The sequence below is a fragment of the Balaenoptera physalus genome (genome assembly GCF_965194825.1).
Source record: "Balaenoptera physalus genome assembly, chromosome: 1".
In the NCBI taxonomy this organism is placed as follows: Eukaryota; Metazoa; Chordata; class Mammalia; order Artiodactyla; family Balaenopteridae; genus Balaenoptera; species Balaenoptera physalus.
Window position 1 is genome coordinate 47,900,104 of NC_138882.1, and position 19,870 is coordinate 47,919,973.

The 19,870-nt window shown below is 46.3% G+C and overlaps 2 protein-coding genes and 1 long non-coding RNA gene across 14 annotated transcripts in view; 2 read left to right on the forward strand and 1 right to left on the reverse strand.

Moving 5' to 3' along the window:
- Window positions 1–12,922, forward strand: part of NCF2 (neutrophil cytosolic factor 2) — a 30,312-nt gene extending 17,390 nt beyond the window's left edge. The window contains exons 7-15 of the mRNA XM_082473219.1: window positions 747–790; window positions 2,287–2,428; window positions 2,627–2,695; window positions 3,694–3,769; window positions 5,529–5,554; window positions 5,906–6,057; window positions 6,185–6,296; window positions 9,933–10,110; window positions 12,433–12,922. Coding sequence (XP_082329345.1) covers window positions 747–790; window positions 2,287–2,428; window positions 2,627–2,695; window positions 3,694–3,769; window positions 5,529–5,554; window positions 5,906–6,057; window positions 6,185–6,296; window positions 9,933–10,110; window positions 12,433–12,545 — 912 coding nt within the window. The 3' untranslated portion in view covers window positions 12,546–12,922. The remainder of the gene's footprint in view (window positions 1–746; window positions 791–2,286; window positions 2,429–2,626; window positions 2,696–3,693; window positions 3,770–5,528; window positions 5,555–5,905; window positions 6,058–6,184; window positions 6,297–9,932; window positions 10,111–12,432) is intronic.
- Window positions 1–19,870, forward strand: part of LOC309666529 — a 218,886-nt gene that overhangs the window by 171,308 nt on the left and 27,708 nt on the right. The gene's annotated exons all lie outside the window — the stretch shown is intronic.
- SMG7 (SMG7 nonsense mediated mRNA decay factor) overlaps window positions 14,011–19,870 on the reverse strand; it is a 73,298-nt gene continuing 67,438 nt past the window's right edge. For 9 of the 12 annotated variants that reach the window (XM_082472648.1, XM_082472654.1, XM_082472651.1 and 6 more), the window contains 5 exons: window positions 18,767–18,847; window positions 18,138–18,297; window positions 17,313–17,483; window positions 17,047–17,192; window positions 15,133–16,427 (listed from right to left, as the gene is read on the reverse strand). In XM_082472648.1, the coding sequence (XP_082328774.1) occupies window positions 16,314–16,427; window positions 17,047–17,192; window positions 17,313–17,483; window positions 18,138–18,297; window positions 18,767–18,847 (672 nt within the window). In that variant the 3' untranslated portion in view covers window positions 15,133–16,313. Of the gene's footprint in view, window positions 16,428–17,046; window positions 17,193–17,312; window positions 17,484–18,137; window positions 18,298–18,766; window positions 18,848–19,870 lie in introns of all 12 variants that reach the window. The other 3 variants (XM_082472649.1, XM_082472647.1, XM_082472657.1) reach the window with 2 other exon arrangements.

The window sequence follows — 19,870 nt, forward strand, 5'->3', positions numbered from 1 at the left end:
GAGCGTGGCAACCACGGTCCAGTGTCCACACTCCCGGTCACGCCGAGAGCAGCGGTGACAGCGTCCCGGGGTCAGGGAGATGACCGCTGGCTCAAAATGGGACCGACACCGGGGCACTGGAGGGTAAGATAAGCAAAGGAGGAGAGCAAGAGAGGCAAAATTCTCTGACCTCTTTCTTCACCATAACGTTGAAGAAGGCCTTGCAGGATTCCCTTGGGCTTCAGGGCAGCCAGGGGACTCCCAGAGGGGAAGAAGCCCAGAGAACCGGGCTCCGTGCTACTCAGTGTAGAACAGGGAACACACCTCAAAAGGAGAGTCTTGCCTGCTCAGTGGCCCTTGGGTTCATTTTTAAATACCCACGAGTGTCATGTGACAGAGCAGACAGTAACTATAGAGCAGCGCTTTGGGAAACTGTTCCAGGAAGGGGATGGAGCTTGAGGGCAAAAGCACCCTCATGACACCGTGTTGCTCTGTGACAGCTGAACTCCAGAGACCAGGTGTGGCTCAAGATGAATTGCTGTGCTGGTGAAACCTGGGCCCTGGGAGCTGGTGGGAGGCGTTATTTTCCAGTGTTTAGTCAGGGTACACTGTGTCCTCTCCCTAGACAGTGTTCTGATTGAGCCAGAGATGCAGTCTTTGATGGTCTGGTCTGGAAGGAGGCTTAAATTACCATTAACCGTCTGTTCTGTCTCCCCCTCCTTCACTTACTGTCCTGCCCTTCTTCATTTCTCCTGAATGTTCAATAGGCAGCTGAGCCTCCACCCAGGCCCAAGACCCCAGAGATCTTCAGGTAAGTTAGATTTAGGCCAAAATGCAGACTATCCAAACTCCAAGCCTGAACTGATGGCAACAAAGGGCTGAAGAAGGTGAAGCTGGGGTCAGGGGCCAAATCTTGTGGAATTTAGCCCAGCATGTCGGCTCCTCCTGCTTTCAGGGCTAGAATGGAGTGATGCAGAGGACGGAGCCCTGGCTGTGGTGGGGTCGACTGTGGGCGTCTGTCCACAGCTGCGTGGTGGCCCCGTGTCCCCAGGTCAAGGTGCACCCAGAGAGTGAGGGGTTGTTGCTGAAGTGCAGCAGTGCCCGTGGAAGGTGGCCGCTGGGGGCCGCGCGCTGACCTCAGGGTGGAGAGCTCTCTGCGGCCGCAGCCCCCTCGGAGGAGGGGAGGCCGGGCTTCTGGAGTCAGGCGAGCAGAGTGGGAAGCTGGAACGGCACGTCCTTTCCTGTGTGGGCGTTTTTCACTGCCTATTGGCACACATTTCCTGAAGAAGGAAGAGGAAGGACTCAAGAAAAAGAAGTCATGCTTCTGTAAGATGAGAAGCCAAGAATGACATAACCTACAGCTTTCTTAAGAGTTATCTCTAAGTGAGGAAGCAAGCCTAGCCCCTGCACCCGATAGGGAAGTGTGTCACAAAAGGTGAAAAAAGTATATAAAAGCAACTATAAAAATCAGGGGGCTGGATTAGCTCATTCCTAAACTCTCCATGTGCTAGTGGGGGCATATAAATGAATACGGTGTTTGGAAACAAAAGGAGGGGCTGAAGGGAAAGGAAGGAGCAGAGTGGGAGGGAGGGAGAACAAGCAAGGCCAGAGTGAGTGGAGGGCGCGTGGGCCTGCCTCAGTCATACGTTCCGGAGTGGCACAAATGGGACGCCCCAAGAGCAAAGCAGGCCTTGAGGAAACGGTAAAGGGGACATGACATTGTACAAGGCACAGCTAGGCAACCTCAAAGCCCTTTACTGTCCCCCATGCCTCACGGCTCATCTCTCCTGCTCTCTGTCCCCCTCCCGAGTGCCTGACCCACCCCCATGCTGGCTCTAGGTGATTGCTCTGCCCCCCTCCGCAACTCATCTTCCTCACCCAGTGGGCTCTCACCCACCTTCACCTTGCGCCCTTCCTCTGATTGGGCTCTACCCAGGCTTGGGCGCTGGCTAAGCATACCCAGGAAACTTCCTCCTCAGAAGGGGAGGGAGGGCAGGGATGGCAAGGCCTCGTTATGAGTGTTGTTGTATTTCTTTTACTCTCGTGCCACTTGCACGTATGGCTACGGAGCACGTTCACATGCTGTTTCCTACCGAGTCCCCTTGGGTCCTCAGGCAGGCAAGCTCCCTGCTCAGGGTCACCTGGGCAGTTAGAAGTGGAGTTAGAAGGCGCCTGGAGTGAGCCGGCTCCACGTCCATAGTTGCTGGTCCATAGCGCCATGGGATGGGATGCGGTCCAGGCTAGACAGTGGATGGGATCTTGTATCTTGGGTCTACCCCCTCTTCTCCCCGCTGCCTCCCCCTGCAGGGCTCTGGAAGGGGAAGCCCACCGTGTGCTGTTTGGGTTTGTGCCTGAGACACCAGAGGAGCTCCAGGTCATGCCAGGGAACATCGTCTTCGTCTTGAAGAAGGGCAGTGACAACTGGGCCACGGTCATGTTCAACGGGCAGGTATTCAGAGGACCGGGGGTGGGCTTGGGGGCCCGGGGTCCTGGCCGCACATGGCAGAGCTTTTTGAGGAGCAGCGCCTGCTACCCTCTTTCGACCGTCCACCCACCCCTCCCCATGTCTCTGGTCTGTTCTGTGGTGTGGGCACTGATGAGCGCATCTTTATTCCCCGCTTTCTGGCTCCGTGGTGCTGCACTGCAGAAGGGGCTTGTTCCCTGCAACTACCTTGAACCAGCTGAACTGCGGATCCATTCTCAGCAGAAGCCCCAGGTACTGTGGTGCCAAGGTCTGACCTGTTCCCCCCACTTGCGCCCCGAGCCCCCCACCGACAGACCACGGAGGGGAGAAGAGCAGTGCGGAAGAGGCGCTGAAGACGCACTAGTCCCGAGCCCACCTTGCGTTGGTACCAGCTGCCCGGAGCGGAAACTGGGGATGAAGGAAAAAACCCAGATGTGCCGAGTAGAGGCATCGGCAGGACCTACTGGGGCCCTCCAGCTCTGTGATTCCTCCTGGTCAGGGGTGACTTGACCAAAGCTATAGCATATGAATGTTAGGTCTTCCCAGAATGTCCTCTTCACCTGGAAGAATAGTCAATGTGTTGGCTGGTGAAATCCATTCAAAATTAGAACTCTGCTTTAGAGAGCAGGCCTTGCCAGCCACTGCTTCTGATACCGCTGCCACCCCACCCTCAGCCCCCGTCTCAGTGAGCTGCCCTTCTGCCAGGCCTGGGGAGTGGTCTTTGTTGGATCCATGGGGATGTCTGATGGCAGTGGACCCTGTCTCTCTCTAGACTATGCAACCACTTAGCTGTCCTCTGTGGGCTTGGCCCTCCCTGGCCAGAGTCACTATGTCCAGATGACTTGAAAAGTTCTAACTGCCATGCAAATGAGAAGTGGAATGTTTCCTTTGCAGGGGCAAGATGTGGAGTGAGAGGGTGAGCTAAGACTAGACTCAGGGTCCTACCCCACCTCCAGTGGGTTTCCAGTGCGGCTCAACGGGGTGATTAGGCAGCAAGGGCCTTTTTCCTGGGGGTTAGGATTCTCATTTCTACTGTGATTTGTTTTCACCAGGCCAGCCTTGCCTCCCATTTAACCAACACTTTCCTTAGTCTCCCCTGAATGTTACCACCACGCCAGCTTTTAGGAAGTCGTTTGCATCTGGCTCCTTTCCATGGGGGTCTGCAGGGTCTCCCCTGCCCCCAACTCCTACCCCTGCCTACGAACTGCGTCTGAATGAAGGTTCTCACCCTCTCTTCCTGTTCCCTCCAGGAGGAAACCTCGCTGGAGTCTGATATCCCAGCTCCTCCCCATTCCAGTGCTCCTGGGAGACCCCAGTTGTCACCAGGTTTGTGTCTCTGGAGCCCCATCCCAGGGCTGGGTGTACTTGCTCTCCCAGCCTTCCAGGAAAATGTGGTTTCTTGTCCTCCCAGCATGCCACTCAGTGTATGACCACACAGCCCCAGAGGCCCCTCTCTCCTGTACCACTCACCCACCCCAAACACAGGAAATAGATGTCCTTTCTCCCTGCCTGCTCCAGAACACTCATGGGGCTTGGGTAAATGTAGCTGCTTTCTAGGGGGCAGTGAGTATCCCAGCTCACTCATTAAGTACTGAGACCTCACCCCAGGAGGAAAGTTTCAAGTAATTGCTTCACATGTTTACTTAAGAGGGGGATGGAGTGGCTCTTTTCAAATGTCTGAGGAGCTCTATCTGGAAAAGAAACTGCTCTGCAGAGCCCTGAGGGCTGGACAAAGAACCACGGGGCAAATGTGCAAGGGAGACTCTCCTGATGTGTGGAGACGGCTGCCCTGGGAAGTCAGGGGCTTTTTGTCACTAATACAGATTAAGCAGATTCTGAGTAAGTGCTTGGCAGAGATGCACTGAATAGGTGGCATGTCCAGATCCTAGATCAGTGATTGTCATGCCCACCTGATCATTAGAATCACTTGGGATGCTCCCCACCCCTATTTCTATTTTGAAAATATCAAGCCTACAGAATAGTTGAAAGTATAGTACAATAAACACCAGAATACCTTTCACCTAAATTCAATAATTGTTAACATTTTGGACCATATACTTGCCCTGCTCCTCTCTCTAACAGAAGATTTTTTTCTAGTGGCTGAGCCACTTGAAAGTAAGTTACAGACTCATGACACTTCACCCTACACTTCAGCGTCTGTCTCCTAAGAACAAGGACATTCTTCTGCATAAGCACAATATAATTGTTATATCTAGGATAATGTTAATATTATATCTTAATTATATAATATAAATTGTATATTTCATATTCAAATTTCTCCTACTGCCCCCCAAAATGTCCTTGATAGCTTTTTTTTTTTTTTTTTTTGGTATTTTCTGTCTAGGGGTCCAGCAAACATACTAACCTAGGAAGATTTTAAGAATTTGGATTCCTAGGCCTTTGATTCTGTTTTTTTAGGACTGGAATCCAGCTTAGGAACCTGTATTTCTAGAAAAAACTTCCCAAGTGATTCCAGTGATCAGCTGGGTTTTAGATCAGTGGTCTTTTTTAATCATGCACCCCTCCCCACCATGGTGGATATCTTTATAATACCTTTACCTTCTCTTATATAAATTATATACATACTGCTATATTAATATATTTTGCACATTAGAAAACATACACAAAAATAAAGGACAAAATGAAAATAAGTGGTTCTAATATTTCTTCTAGTGGCCCCTGGCTCATCTTACACTCTCTGATTTTCATTTCTACGGAGCCCACTGCTTTAACTGACCTTTGGGAATCTTGAATGATACCACTACACCAGCAGCACTGCTGTTAACTGACTTTGGGGATCCCTCCCTAACCCCATGGGTTGGTGAGAATGTGATGGTCCTTTGATAATTACCTATATCCTCCCTAAATCAGAGACTTGGTTCATCTGTGTGTTCATGGCTTCGCCCTTCACATTGCCCCAGTGATTTACCCTGCAGTTTATTACGATTAGTAATCATCCCAGAGGTCAAAGGGTATGAAGTTGGGTGCCCTGTTCTAAGAGGTTTCCTCTCGTATATGGCAGGGGCTGGCCAAGAGTGTTCATTCATTATTTTCTTTTGTTTTATTCCTTACCTTCTTCATTTAGGTCAGAAAGAAAAAAAAGAGCCCAAGGTAACATTTTTTTTTCCTTGTACTATTTCAAGTGGTAGAGGAAGGAAGAGCTTGGGCTGCCCACTTAAGCGTGTCCACGGGTGTGTCTCCCTGGATTACAGAAAGAGACCCAAAGGAAGGGTAGACCAGATGCTACCACACATACAGGGACCAGGGACCCCCTCGACAATCCCTCCCTCCTCCATGCACGCACTGCCTACCGGCCCGTGGCTGGTGGGCCAGATCTAAGCCAGCAGGAATTCTTGGTACTTCCTGGCCTCTCCCTGCCACGGGGTACTCCCTGTGAGCCGGCCTGTTTCTCAGAGGAAGCCTCAGACGCTCCTGAGTTCCCTTTGCTTGCTCTCCCCACAGGAAGTGAAGCTCAGCCTCCCCACGTCCTACACACTCAAGGTGCACTACAAGTACACGGTGGTCATGGAAATTCAGCCCGGGCTCCCCTACAGCCAGGTCCGGGGCTTGGTGGCTAAGAAGCTGGAGCTCCTACCGGAACATACTGAGCTGAGGTGAGCTCCACGCAGGGAGCAGTTAGGGGCACACCTGGGAGCCTGCTGCTGGCCCGGTGGGCGGGGGAGGAGGATGGTTCTGCACTGATGCTCTCTGACTTGATTCTTCCTCATGATCTCTACCCAGCTATCGGCCTCGGGACAGCAGTGAGCTGGTGGTCCTTTCGGAAGACAGCATGAAGGATGCCTGGGCCCAAGCGAAAAACTACTGCCTGACTGTGTGGTGTGAGAACACAGTGGTGAGTGCGGTGAGCCCAAGGGCATCTAAGGCCACGTTTCTAATGGGCCACTTCCTCAACAGCAGTTCAGCATTTACCCAGCACCTCCTGTGTGCCTGGCACTAGGCTTGGTGTTAGGGATACGGTGGGTAACGAGCCTCAGCTCTGCCTCCGTTCCATTGCATCCTCACCTGGGTTGCAGCCAGGAGGGGTTTCCCACAAGAGAGGAGCAGGCCCAGGCGCCCAAAGAAAGCTTCTAGTCCCTTCCATCTGCTGCCACACCTAATTGTTTCAATGTTTAGACCCATCACTATCAAGCAAGGTTGGAATGAAGTCATAGCTTGAGGCTGAGCTCACAGCCATTCTTCACCTTAAGTTTCCACGGGGAAGAACACTTGGGAGTGAAAGAAAGTAGTGAGCATTTTTTTTTTTTAATTTTTTATTTATTATTTTTATTTTTGGCTGTGGTGGGTCTTTGTTTCTGTGTGAGGGCTCCAGTTGCGGCGAGTGGGGGCCACTCTTCATCGCGGTGCGCGGGCCCCTCACTATCGCGGCCTCTCTTGTTGCGGAGCACAGGTTCCAGACGCTCAGGCTCAGTAGTTGTGGCTCACGGGCCCAGCTGCTCCGCGGCATGTGGGATCTTCCCAGACCAGGGCTCGAACCCGTGTCCCCTGCATTGGCAGGCAGATTCTCAACCACTGCGCCACCAGGGAAGCCCAGTAGTGAGCATTTATTTCACAAAGAGATGCCTTGGATAAAAACCTCCTACTAACAGCAAGCATCTATTGAGAACTTCCCATGTGCCAGATACCGTGCAGTCTGTGTATTAATTCTCACAATCCCCATAACTCTATGAGGCAGGTATTGTTATCCTATTTTGTAATTTAGGTAACAAGGCAAAGGGAGGTTAACCTGACCAAGATTACACAGAGCCTGCCTGTACTCTTGAACACCTCACGATACTAACAGTAGAAGGGCAGGTTAGCTATAGGATCTGAGGTCTAGAAAAGAGTTAACTGACTTTCCAGTAAGAATGAAGTCAGGAGTCAGGAGCAAAGTTCGAGGCTAGAAGTAGTAGCTACAAGTTATTACTCTTGGACTTTGCCCCTTAATCTCTCAAGGAAAAGTTGCCATTTCTTTTCGTTGTAGATGTTAATTCTCTCCCCCAACAATGGTCCTTGGAAACCATCCATCTGCTTTCTGTCAACATACTTGTTTGCCTTTTATGTGATTTCACATTAGTGGATCATACAGTATACACTGATGTATTCTTTTGTGTTTTAGTAGTCCTTTCCTTTTGAATGCTAAATGGTATTCCACTGTATGGATACCACAATTTGCTTATTCATTCACCTGCTGGTGTACTTTTGGGTGGTTTCTAGCGTTTGTCAAGCGACATTAATTCTTCAACCAACATTTGCTGGGCTCTTACTGCTCTCCTAGATGGGCACTAGAGATATAAAAACTAGTTAAGACACAGGCCCTTCTTGGGGGGAAGACAAGGGCAAACAGATGACTACAAAGCATGTGTTAAGTAAACTGACGGAGATGCACAAATGCCTTACCGTGTTATATAAGCACTCAGGAGGGCATCTCACCCAAAAAGGCTGGAGGGAAGTGGGACAAGTCAGTAGCCTTCCTAGAGAAAATGATGCTGAAATTGTCTTGAAGCTTATCCTGAAAAAGGTACACAGAAATTAGCAAGGTGGAGGAGGTTAGGATGGATGTATTACACAGATGGAGAGAACAGAGGGAAGACCACAAGAAGCAGCATAATGGGAAAGGGGGCTCAGTGTTACTGGATGCAACTGGGACAGTGGCTGGAGACAAGGTGGGAAAGGCCACAGGGCCAGATCAGGGAAGGCCTTGTACACTGCTGTGCCAGGGTGATGCTGTGAGCAGGGAGAAAATAGTGAGGCCTTGCTTTGGATCGATGACTCAAGGGGCGCATGAGCAAGGCAGGGAGCTCAGCTAGGCTGGCCGGTGGGCTTCCTCTGAGCACTCAGCTCCCCATCCGCAGTCTGGAGGCTGGGGTGTCCCGACCAGAGTGCATGAGTCTGCAGTCTCCACTGTCCAAAGCTGTTGTTGAGTAGGGTCCCAGTGACACTTCAGTTCTCCCCCTACTCACCTGTGTTTCCTGCTTCAGCATTTGTCGACTGTGGCATCTGCAGTTGTATCAGTCTAGGGGGTATAAAATTAAATAGTTCCTAAGTGAATCTTTGGTCAGTTGCTAGTTTTCACCTGCAAGTAGATTTTGAGACCATGGAAATGACCAGAGTGGGAAAGCTATTCCAGACCATGCAGGCCTTGGGCCCACAGTGGAAGGCAGAGTCCCTCCTCCAAATCCTCATCCCTACAGCTGGGCAGGGGCTTCTGCTCGGTTAGGGAAGGGTCTCTTTGGTAGGTTCTCACTCAAAGGCAAATGTTCGATGGAAAAAAAAAAAATGAATGGGAGGGGAAGCATTAAAGAGGATGGGCCTGGAGGAAGGCCCTGTAGTAAACCCCACAAAGTAACCTTGTGGTTATCTAAGAGTTCAGAAAATTGCCTTCAGGAAGTAGAGACATTGGAGCTGAGACTTGCTGGTGCCTCTGGCTGAGAGGAAAGGCCCAGGACCCTGAGGGTAAGTGCCAGTGCAAGGGGTCCCTTGAAAGTTTGAAAGGTCACTCTAGGTTTTCCAATTGTCTGTTTTTGGACTAATCCCTTCAGTTCTGTCTTTAAAGGATTCTGCTTAGGAGTTCTGCTCTAAATGTGAATTACTTCACTGAAAAGGGTTTTTTTTTTTTTGAAGAACTTTGTCCTACACGCCAATTACCCTGGACATTATAATTTTTTTTAAATTAATTAATTAATTAATTATTTTATTTTATTTTTGGCTGTGTTGGGTCTTCGTTTCTGTGCGAGGGCTTTCTCTAGTTGTGGCGAGCGGGAGCCACTCTTCATCGCGGTGCACGGGCCTCTCACTATCGCGGGCTCTCTTGTTGTGGGGCACAGGCTCCAGATGCGCAGGCTCAGTAGTTGTGGCTCACGGGCCCAGTTGCTCCGCGGCATGTGGGATCTTCCCAGACCAGGGCTTGAACCCGTGTCCCCTGCATTGGCAGGCAGATTCTCAACCACTGCGCCACCAGGGAAGCCCTGGGTTTTTTTTTTTTTAATGTTTTAAATCATTGTTAATTTCTGTAACAATTGTTAACTCCTGCAGGGAGTTTCTGATTAATAGATTTGGGATGGCGCAGAAAATTTGCATTTCTATAACAAGGTGCCCAGTGTTGTGGGTACTGGGGAAAGGGTGTTGGATTTGGGAGTTACAAACCCAGGTTTGACTTTGGGTTCTGTCACTTACTTGTGACTCAACCTGTTTCTCCATCTGAAAAGAAGTAACAATAGTACCTATTCTACCTTTTTCAGGATTACTGTAAGGTTTCAGTAAGATTTTAAGACTCTCTACAGTCCTGCAGACCTTTTGGTTTCATTTATCCAACCATCCGGTGTTCATAAAGTACATGCCAGGTCTATGCTAGGTACTGATCACAAACTTGCCTTTCTGAGTTTATAACCCAGGTGCTACACTGACATTTTGCTGACTGATGCTGACTTTAGTGACGCTCAATGTTCGCCGCAGGAAGTTAGGAAAACGAACAGGCCTTTTATTATTTCAGGGTGACCAGGGCTTTCCAGATGAAACCGAAGAAACCAAAAAATCTGATGCTAATAACCAGACAACAGAAGCTCAGCTTAAGGAAGGGAGCCAAGTGGTAGCACTCTTCAGCTACGAGGCTACCCAGCCAGAAGACCTGGAGTTTCTGGAAGGGGATGTAATCCTGGTGATATCAATGGGTAAGTGCTACTCCTGGATTAGAGTAACTAATTCACACGTTAGCAGGAATAAGTTCAAGAGCAGAGAGAAGAAAACATCAATAAGCTACAAACTTTAGCCAGTGGTTTCAATATCCTGCCTAGCTTTCAGCCAGAGGGAGCAACACTGAGCACTGACCTTTCCATCTGATGCTCCCTCCTGGGCAGGGAAGCAACAAATGGCAGACTTAAATCGCATTTTGATTATTAAAGATTGTTTTGGACGCCATGGATTCTCATGCCAGAACTAATGAATTGGAAGGTGGCTAGAATCATTTTGCCTTTGCGCCGAACCACATGATACTGATCTTCTGCAAGCTACAGTTCTTTGAATTGATGTACTTTTCGAAGATGAAGGAAGAAGGGGATAAATTTTGCCTTAAGAAGCAACTATTCAGAATTGCTCTCTCTGGCGACTTTCCTGGATGTTACAAATCAAACACATTAAACACTGAAATAAGTGGAGGGTTCTAATTTAGTTCTTCTCAAACTTAAGTATGCTCATGCATCCTTTGCAGTTTGTTAAATAAAATTCCTTGGCCCAGCTCCAGAGATTCTGATTCGGGTCTGGGGTGGGGCTCACTGATTTGCATTTTTAACAAGCTTCTAGGTGATGCTGGTCTACTGACCATACAGAGGAGCGCCGCTCTAACTCATGCTTTGACGCAGTCTTATTTCTCTACCTGGTAACAAGTAAGAGTCACATCAAAAGCTTCATTCACATGGCTGAAATCTTGTGCATTAGTAACGCAAAGTAGTGAAAACCGCACACTATTATCAGTTATAACAGAAAATCTAACAGGTTAAGAAATGAGAGCGGGAGATTTTAAAGTTAATGGGGTAAAGAGTGAGTGTACGAGACTGTGGCGACTAACTCAAAATGAGAGTAATGAAAAACAGAAACAGGATGCACAATCAGTGCATATCTTCTGAAAGGGAGAATGGAAACTCAGTTGTAAGAGTTGGATTTAACTCCCCACACCATTTTTTAAGTGTCAGTATCAACGAATCAGCTGAATTGTCCAGAGGTGTTTTTTCGGGGTTGGGGATAAGAAAAAGACAAGTGAATGCTCTGAAAAACCTTCTGGGTAGGTATGCAGAGAAGGTGGTGTACTCTTTACCGGGATATGTATAAAAGTCTAAGTCGGTCTAATTCAGAAAGTATCCATGTAATATTTTGAAACTTTATTATAATACTTACAGAGAAAACAGAATTCAGCATAAACATCGTGTGGGGCTGAGGGGCGAGTTCAACTGTATTCAACAGTTATGAGAGAGTTTCATTCCAAAAGTTTCTCAAATTTGTAATGTGAATCACCTGGGGAGCTTGTTAAAATGGATTCCAACTCAGGTTTGGGGCAGGACCTGAGATTTTGCATTTCTCGTATGCTCCCAGGATCCAAGACAAACAAATGCTGATCCATGACTCACATTATAGGAGGAAGAATCAAGACAACAGTTTGCAATTAGAATTACCTTGAGTGAACTTTAGAAAAATCTCTGATGCCCGGCCACACTCCAAACTAATGAAAGCAGGAGTTTCTGGGGACAGGATCCAAGTACCAGTGCTGCTGTAACATCTGATGCAGATGTCTTACATCCAAAGATGAACTTCTGAACCGGTTCTATGGTCTGGTAGATGGGCTCTGGAGTAGGTCATACATCACCTAAGGTGTCTGATATTTATTGGCAGAATGACCCTGAACAAGCTATTAATCTCTCTGGGTCTCCTTTTCCTTAGTAAACCGGGGATATTATCTACAACTGAGTTATGAAGTCTGTGCCTGCACTTTATTAAAGTCTCAAAATAGGTGCTATGAAAATTCTTATATTTTACGAACATGGACTGAACCCATCACTAGCTCCAACTCTCAATTCTTTGATCATTCACCAGTGAACATTCATTATTAACATATTTAACCAATGGCATGTCCCTTTCCTGTAATCAAAACAAAGATTCCCAAGAAAGCTAAAACTCTTTGTTAAAAAAAAAAAAAAAAAAAAATCGTATCTAAAGATTCATTGTTCAATTTTTCACTTTATTTCTTTGGTAACATTTTGAAAAATCTAATTCATTCTTCTGCATTTCACTCCTCCATTATCATGTCTAAGACAGAAACCAATAATGAAATGGCTAAGTCCTATGTTTGCTCTTACCTCCAATCACTTTCCAAAGCAGACTTTTCCCTGTTAGCACAACTGGGGCGTGAAGAAGGACTGACAAAAGATCTGTGTGCAATATTCAGATGAGGTAATTCTCCTATACTCATTTTAGAAACTGAAGTATATTTTTCCTTTTATCAGTGAATGAAGAATGGCTGGAGGGGGAGTGCAAAGGGAAAGTTGGCATTTTCCCCAAAGTTTTTGTTGAAGAACGTGCAACTACAGACTTGGAAAGCACTCCTAGAGGAGTCTAGGATGTTTCACAAACTACAAAGTTGAAGAAAAGGAGGTACTATCATTTGCAAGATTTAGCACACCTCTGCAGGACACTGTACAGAGACATCGCTGTTTGGAAGTATTAATTCATCTACTTTTCCCTGTTAAAATTTAACCTATTAGACAATGATGTGGAACTTAAGATGATGATTACCTTGGAGGTAGGGAGGGGGTGGTGGTTGGAAGAGTCTGGAAGGGCATGAGGGGGTCTTCTAGGGTGCTGATAATCTGTTTCTTGCTCTGAGTGCTGGCTACCCAGATATGTTCAGTTAGTGAAAATTCACCGAGTTGTACACTTACTATCGATACACCTCTCTGTGTATGTGATGCCTCAATAAAAAACTTACAAAAACAAGATACCCAGAGTGCAGGCCCAAGACCTAAGTGTAATTACCCTCATTCCTGCACCATTACTATCACAGACTCCTAGGGCCTCAGGTAACTTTACAGGTAATTCAGATGGCGCGTGCACACACACACACACACACAAAATTAACATTTCGGGGGGTTAACAGTCTTGTTGCTTAAACAGAACCTAGACTGAGTTATGTACCCCTGAAATACAGCTTTTAATTCCACAGAAAATTAAAATACTAGAACTACATCCCTTCATGTGTTCTCAGGGAGGAACATTTGTTAAGAGTTCAGTAATGAATGTATGCCACTAATAAAGCAGAAATGAAAAGCAGCTGTGTTCAGGAAGCCAGTTGGTTAGTACTACCCTACTAGGTAACATTTTATAATAAGTATTCTAGTAATATACATGATAGAATGCTATCGCTTTATGCTGGTTATCATTTAACCAAATGGCCCAGTTTTTCAGGGTTAACTTGGGTGAGAGTTTTCCATAAATACTAAAGACCTGGCCTTAATCCTCCCACTTCCTTTTGTAGAATACATGTGGCTTTGTTAACAATTTTTCAAGTGTGTAGGTGCGTGTGAAAAGCAGTTAGGAAATGAAGTGTAGACTGAATCAACATCACGGTGAAAGGGCAGCTGCTGGGCATGCACACACACACTGGTGAGCTGCAGTGCTGGCTTCTGGCACGTGGCAGAGGCCCGGCAGGCTACCACTGGAAATATGGGACACAACTTGAAGAAATACAACCCCAAAGCAAAGAACACCAATTACTGTTGCTGCTCATCACACTTGTGAGTTTACTGGGCCAAAAGGATAAACTATCTCTGAGCTGCTTTATTAAGGGTGACAATAAGAATAAAAACGCTGAGCTGTTAAAAGAATTGACAGTTTCTTTCTACCCATCCCTTTCCATAATCCTGCACATTGGTTAGGAACATTACTAAAAGCAAAAATAACCCTGAAGCATATCTGTTTTTTGACCTTCTTTGCTTTCCCCTAGATGACTTGTAAGTAGTTTAAATTTTTGTTTTTTAAGTTGGATTTTCTTTTAGGATAAAAAAGAAACAATCTATACACAGATCTGGTTGGAGAGAACATGGTTTAATTAAAGGCAAAGCTGATTTCAGCAGCTGCAGGTCTTGCACAGACAGACCAAAACAAAAAACAAAAACAAAAAAATAAACAGAAAAGAAAGTTTACTACACAAAACCAGTTTCTGATGAAGATTCTCCTCTCCCTCCTCATTACTCCACACTGAGGATGATGAGGCGAGGAACCCCGCCCCAAGAGTCAGAAAACATTCCAAACACCAAATTCTCATGCAGAAATGGGGCTGTAGATGGGACGTGGGCACTACGTGGGACCGAGACGGTGAACCTGGTTAGCTTGTCAAGGGTGCAAGAATCGGTGACAGTTCAAACACTGGAATGTTGCAGCTGCCTGAATGCAGAGCTCAAACACACAAAGTGGGTAAAGGCAGCAGGGAAGGAGGCTTGGGACGGAGGGAAAGGGAGAAAGGTGGACACGGGGAAGGGGCTGGAGAGAAGCACAAAGGGTTTCATATTGCCATTGGGTGGGGGGACTTCACCCTTTGGGACCTTTCAAAAAAATAAAACAAAACAAAACAAAACCCAAACACCATGTCAAACTAAAAGAGCAATAATGTAAGCATACAGGACTCCAACCACTCTCTCGGAAGAGCAATGAGCATGAATCTCACCCCTTTTCATTGCTGGGGTTGCCCAGACTCCAGTGACGACCGGGGCTCCTGGATGTGCTTTGCTCTGCAGCTGTTTTCCAGCTCTGAAGTCCCACGCTAGCTCCACACACTCACACGCATCACCCCTCCCCTCTGGGGGAGCAGACGGGCATGTGTGCGCACACACTCACACTCACACACACACACGCAAAGGAGAGCTCTCCCAGAAAATAAACCCTACCACTAGCACAGCAATTGGACATTTAGATTGTTTCCATAATTTCCCCTTAAAATATTACTTTTCCAGGAAATGACTATCAGAAATGCTGTCCTTCTGTTTCTACACAAGAAAATTTTCAGTCCTCTTTCCTTCTAATAAATATCAAATAAAAGTTTATTTTCCTTTCTTCCGCCTTTTCCAGAATGGACTTCCTTGTGTTTTCTTCTCTGCATGATGCACACGTGTCTGTGTTGCCTTGAATTTCACTCTGAAAGTGGAGGCTGGGAGACTGCAGCCGGGCAGGGGCCTGGCCCCTCGCTGGGCTATGCAGATGCCGCTGCTGCTGCTTCCTTCTTCTTCAGACTGTCTTTTGGGCCCCAGCTGCTGGACCCCATGCTGTTGCTTCTTGGCGAGATGTTGTGCACGTTAGGAATAATAACGATTACTAGCACACAGCACAGGGTAGAAAAGGGGTGGAGGTAGGGACAGGAGGAGGTGGGTGGTAAGTAGGATGGGGGCACAAAAACCAATCAAACAAAAAATAACCACACTGAAAGCTTCTGCCTATTCAAATGCATCAGGCCACGAACGGACCAGCCTGCCTTCTGTGGGACTGCCTGCTTTGCTACCGTACAATGTACAGGAATCAAAAACGTTCATTTAAAACCCTACAGCAGCTTGTCTGCTAGTCCAGCCCAGCGCCACCACCCGCGCTGCATCCTCGACTAGGGCTCAAGCACCTACAGAGTGAAGGGCATTTCCTGCTGGAGTCTCCAGGCCAGAGGAGGGCCCACCAGAACCTTCGGCGTGAAAGTTGAGGCCTTGTCCTCTCCCTTATGGAACATTTCCACTGGCTGAAGAGGTCAGTTTCCCCATCCTGTCACCACCAACCTCTCACAGGAGCAGTGCACGGGGCTTGCTTTGCTACACACTGACTAGAAGAAGCACATCCGTGTGCGGAAGAATTCAGTGTGATATCTTACTACTGAGAGGAATAACAATGACAAAAGATGTTCAGGAATAATTTCAACTACATTCTCAGTCAGCAAAGCAATCATTAATGGATTCCTATTTTACTCCCCAAAGAGGAAAAAAAAGGACTGAGACGTTCCCATTGGCTTCTCCCATCTGCCTTCCCTTCTCAGCTTTCACTTCCCATGTGGCTGGGGACATGCACGATGGAGAAGGTGAAAGTCGGTGATATCAGGTAACTGAGTGAGACAAACAGCAGTTCCTCTCTCCCTCCGGAAGGCCCCGGGGGGACGGAGAGTTCCTGATGGTTTTTTCTTTTGCTGCACTGCAGACATTTCGTGCACACTCAGTGGGCTGGTGGAACACTTACACCCTCTCAACAGCGAGAAACAGAAAAGAGGGCTGCCACCTGCAGGGGACTGCGTGGGCCAGTCCTGCAAACCCAACATGCCATGGTTTATGGAGCCTTCGTTCCCAGGGTTGCCACTCTGGCCTCAGTGTGGAGGGTTCATGGTGCCTTGTCCCCGCTGCTGTTTCTGCTTCTGCTGCATTAACAGCTGCTCCAAAGCGGAAGGTCCAGGATGCATCATGGAACTGGACCAAATAGACTGAAAAACAGCCCAGAGCTTGTCAGCAGAGGTCAAATGCCTGGTTGTCTTTAAGGGATTTGTTTTTCAATCCCAGCCAAACATAAAGGCATATATGCCCCAAGATTCCCAAACCCTAAAAACACCCCGCTATTAGAAAAAGTTGTTTTAAGACCAGGTCTTCAAGACAGGTTAGTTCCCATTAAGATCATTTTAAACCAGAAAAGGTGAAAGTATGTTTTATATAAAGTCTTTTTGCTAAAACTCAGCTCCATGTGAGACCAGAGCATTTACCAGAAAGGTTTCAGGCAAACAGAACATTTCTGAAATTAGATGCCCTTCTCTGACTTGTTCAGAAAAGGCTTAAATAAAATATTCCAAGGTGAGTCCGAATTTTCTTAATCTTAGAATCCAACTAAAACCTTCATGTCTGTCCCCCTGAGGATACTGCTTTATCGCTAGTGAATTCACAAATTAAAAAAAAAAGTCCTATTCAAGAATCTTATAAGGCAGACCATGCTTCTAGGACTTTGCTAGATATGTGCTATGAATCAATCCTAAGGGCCTTAGGAATAAGATTAGCCATTTGTGCGAATGAAAGCAGAGACACTCTTGTGGTTCTTGTTCCTGACCCACTCACCTTTAGGCTTTCCATGAGGACAGCAGAGGAATCCTCCATGGATGGGCCATGGCCTGTCCAGGAGCCACTTGAAGTGCTGGCCTGATGCCAACTGCTCTCAGAGGGTGATGTTGCTGAGAGATAATCAATGCCAAACCCACCCATGGCTAGGAATGAAGAGATAAGAATAATGCAAGAAGTTGTTCTATCATTGCCAAATGCCAAAAGCCAGGGAAGGGTAGAGTAAGTTCTCTCACTTCTGCTAAGCAATGAAGTCTGGATCTCACCTGGCTTATCAGTCTTCCACCGATCTGCAGTTCTCCTATCCCTGTTATCTGGAGTCCCAATGGGTCCAAAATTGGAGAATGGGACAGAATTGTGGTTGTGTGTCGGAGGGGAGCTTGGCAGGCTGCTTGGGTTGGAGGAATGAGGAGATTGGCTGGCTGGTGTTGAATGATCTATGAAATAATAGCAACGCAGGACATTAAACAAAGATGTTTCCCAAACATGCCAAGAATGAAAGTTTCCTGTAGATCTGATCACTTAAATTCTGTTAACAATAACCACAGGGTTTCAGGAGAAAGGCAAATAAAGGCCCCAAAAGGGACCCTGCCAAATGCACTCGTCTGTCTTGCTGTGCATGCCTAAGGCACGTTCCTTGCCTTACAAATAAAACAGTACAGTTTTGTCAAATAAATGCATGCTTTTGGTGTGCCTCTTTCAGATAAGTATAACTGCTCTTCTCTATCAGAACAGAATTGCCTAACCTTAAAAATTACTATTAACTCTGTATTTTTAAAAGTGCAACTTTTCCTGCAAAGAACGAATATCTACAAATAAAACTAAAAAATAGCTGCAAACCTTAAGATAAAACTCGTATTTTTCTCCCTTACAACTCTGCTCATTACTGAGGATGTAAAACAGCTTTTTACTGTCATTTATCATGTGAACCAGTTCATCAGGCTTTTTTTCCTATTTTCCTTCAGAAGTTACTTTAAAAACAAATAACAACAAAATACAAACAAAAACCACCAAAACACAATCATACTATCTCTTAATCAACTTGAGTGTACGGGAAATGCAAGGTCTATAATTTAAAGACTAGTCAATACCTGAACTGGCAGGAAGTGATGGAGACCACGGAGTCCCTTCAAAAAGGGAGTACAATGATGTTTCCTGGGGGCCCAATGAGGGATTAAGTTCTGCTTTCGAGCTGCTTGTCAGGTTTTTCCCATATACCTCATTGAACACACTGTTATTTGGGTATCTTTCCTGAAAGACAATGACCACCAAGTTAACAAACTCACGCCAAAGACAGAGATTTAAGAAAAGGCAGTGTTCATGCTCATGGATGCTTATCTTAAGGCTTTCTTTGCAAGACAAACTTTTGAAGGCTTTTACTTCTGTTTCTTTCAGTTTTCCCGTTTAATTTATTTGCCTTTTACTTTCCCTCACCCTTTATTTTGCTCTATGTAAACCACCTGGGTTAGAAAGTATGAATAATTTACTTGCCGAACAACAGAGCCCCAGAGACTTTAATATTAATGAGAAGTTAAACAATTGAAACTTATACAAGTCTCTAGTGTACCCTAATCAAAGGAGGGTGGGGAATAAAATCAAATACCCGGAAAACACCAATATATGGAAGAGAAAGGAAAAACAGACATATTGAAATAGAACGGGAAAGAAAATACTAGCCCACAATAAAAGCACAGAGCAGGATGCCTCACTGTTTACGCACCTGATTGAGAGAGAATCCGGTGAGCGACAGGAAAGAGGATGAATGTGACATGAGCTCTGAGGGCTTCTCCAATAAGGATTTCTTCACAGTCCCGGAAAAAAAGGTAGTTAAATTATGCCTTCCATTTTCTTAATATTAATTTTAAGATACCATGCAACCAAAAGACCACAATTTAAGCATACTTGTACTCACCTATCTTGTACAATTTAAAGCTTAGAAGATATAAATTCAAATCCGTTAATACCATGACACCAGATAAGTGCCAGTTGTCACAGGTGAGTCAGACAGAACCCTCCTGATCAGCACCTCTAATCTAGCACAGAGATCCTGGCACGGACCCTGGAAACTGGCAGTTTGGAGTGTTCACTAGGCAAGAACCTCAGGAAGCCCTTTGTCAACAGTTGCATTTAAAATACTCTCAAAAGAAGAAGGGGAACTGATCAGGCACTGTTTCTCCCTAAATTTTTAAAACACTGACATTAATGACTTTAAAAAAGCCTTTAAATCCATTTGACAACTGGTTTTGTTAGCATGGTTCCTAACAACTCTATTTGTGGTATATATTAAAATAGCTGCTGAAGTCAAGCTTACATTTATTGGCCCTAAGAAAGTTATTAGGGAAAAAAAAGCTGAATCTCTGATGCTCACTGTCACTGAATTGTTGGTCAACAAAGCATTTATTAAACACCTGCTACATGCAAGGCACTTTCACACACATCATTAACGATGTTAAATATAAGAAGGGCTACCGTAAGGTTTTTTTTAACATGAAAAAAAACCCACTAAAAGGCCCCCCTCCGCTTTTTCCACCATCAGCTTCATTTCCAACGGAAGGGGCAAGCACAACAGGAACTAAGGGATTAGGAAACTAGTGTACAGAGACGCGCTCCCCAGCCTGTCCCTCAAGCCACCCCAGCAAAAAAAAGCAGCAAGAAAGGCAAACACGTAGAGGCAACAGTTTAGTAGCTGGACGTTCCACAACCTCTAGGCACTGCCATTGCACTACGACTGATCAAGTGTCTAGGGGATCTTTTATTTCTGCTAATTTTGGTGGGGGAAGTGAGAGGTCTCTGTGGCCACTCACTCAGGAAAATTCTTAAGGGA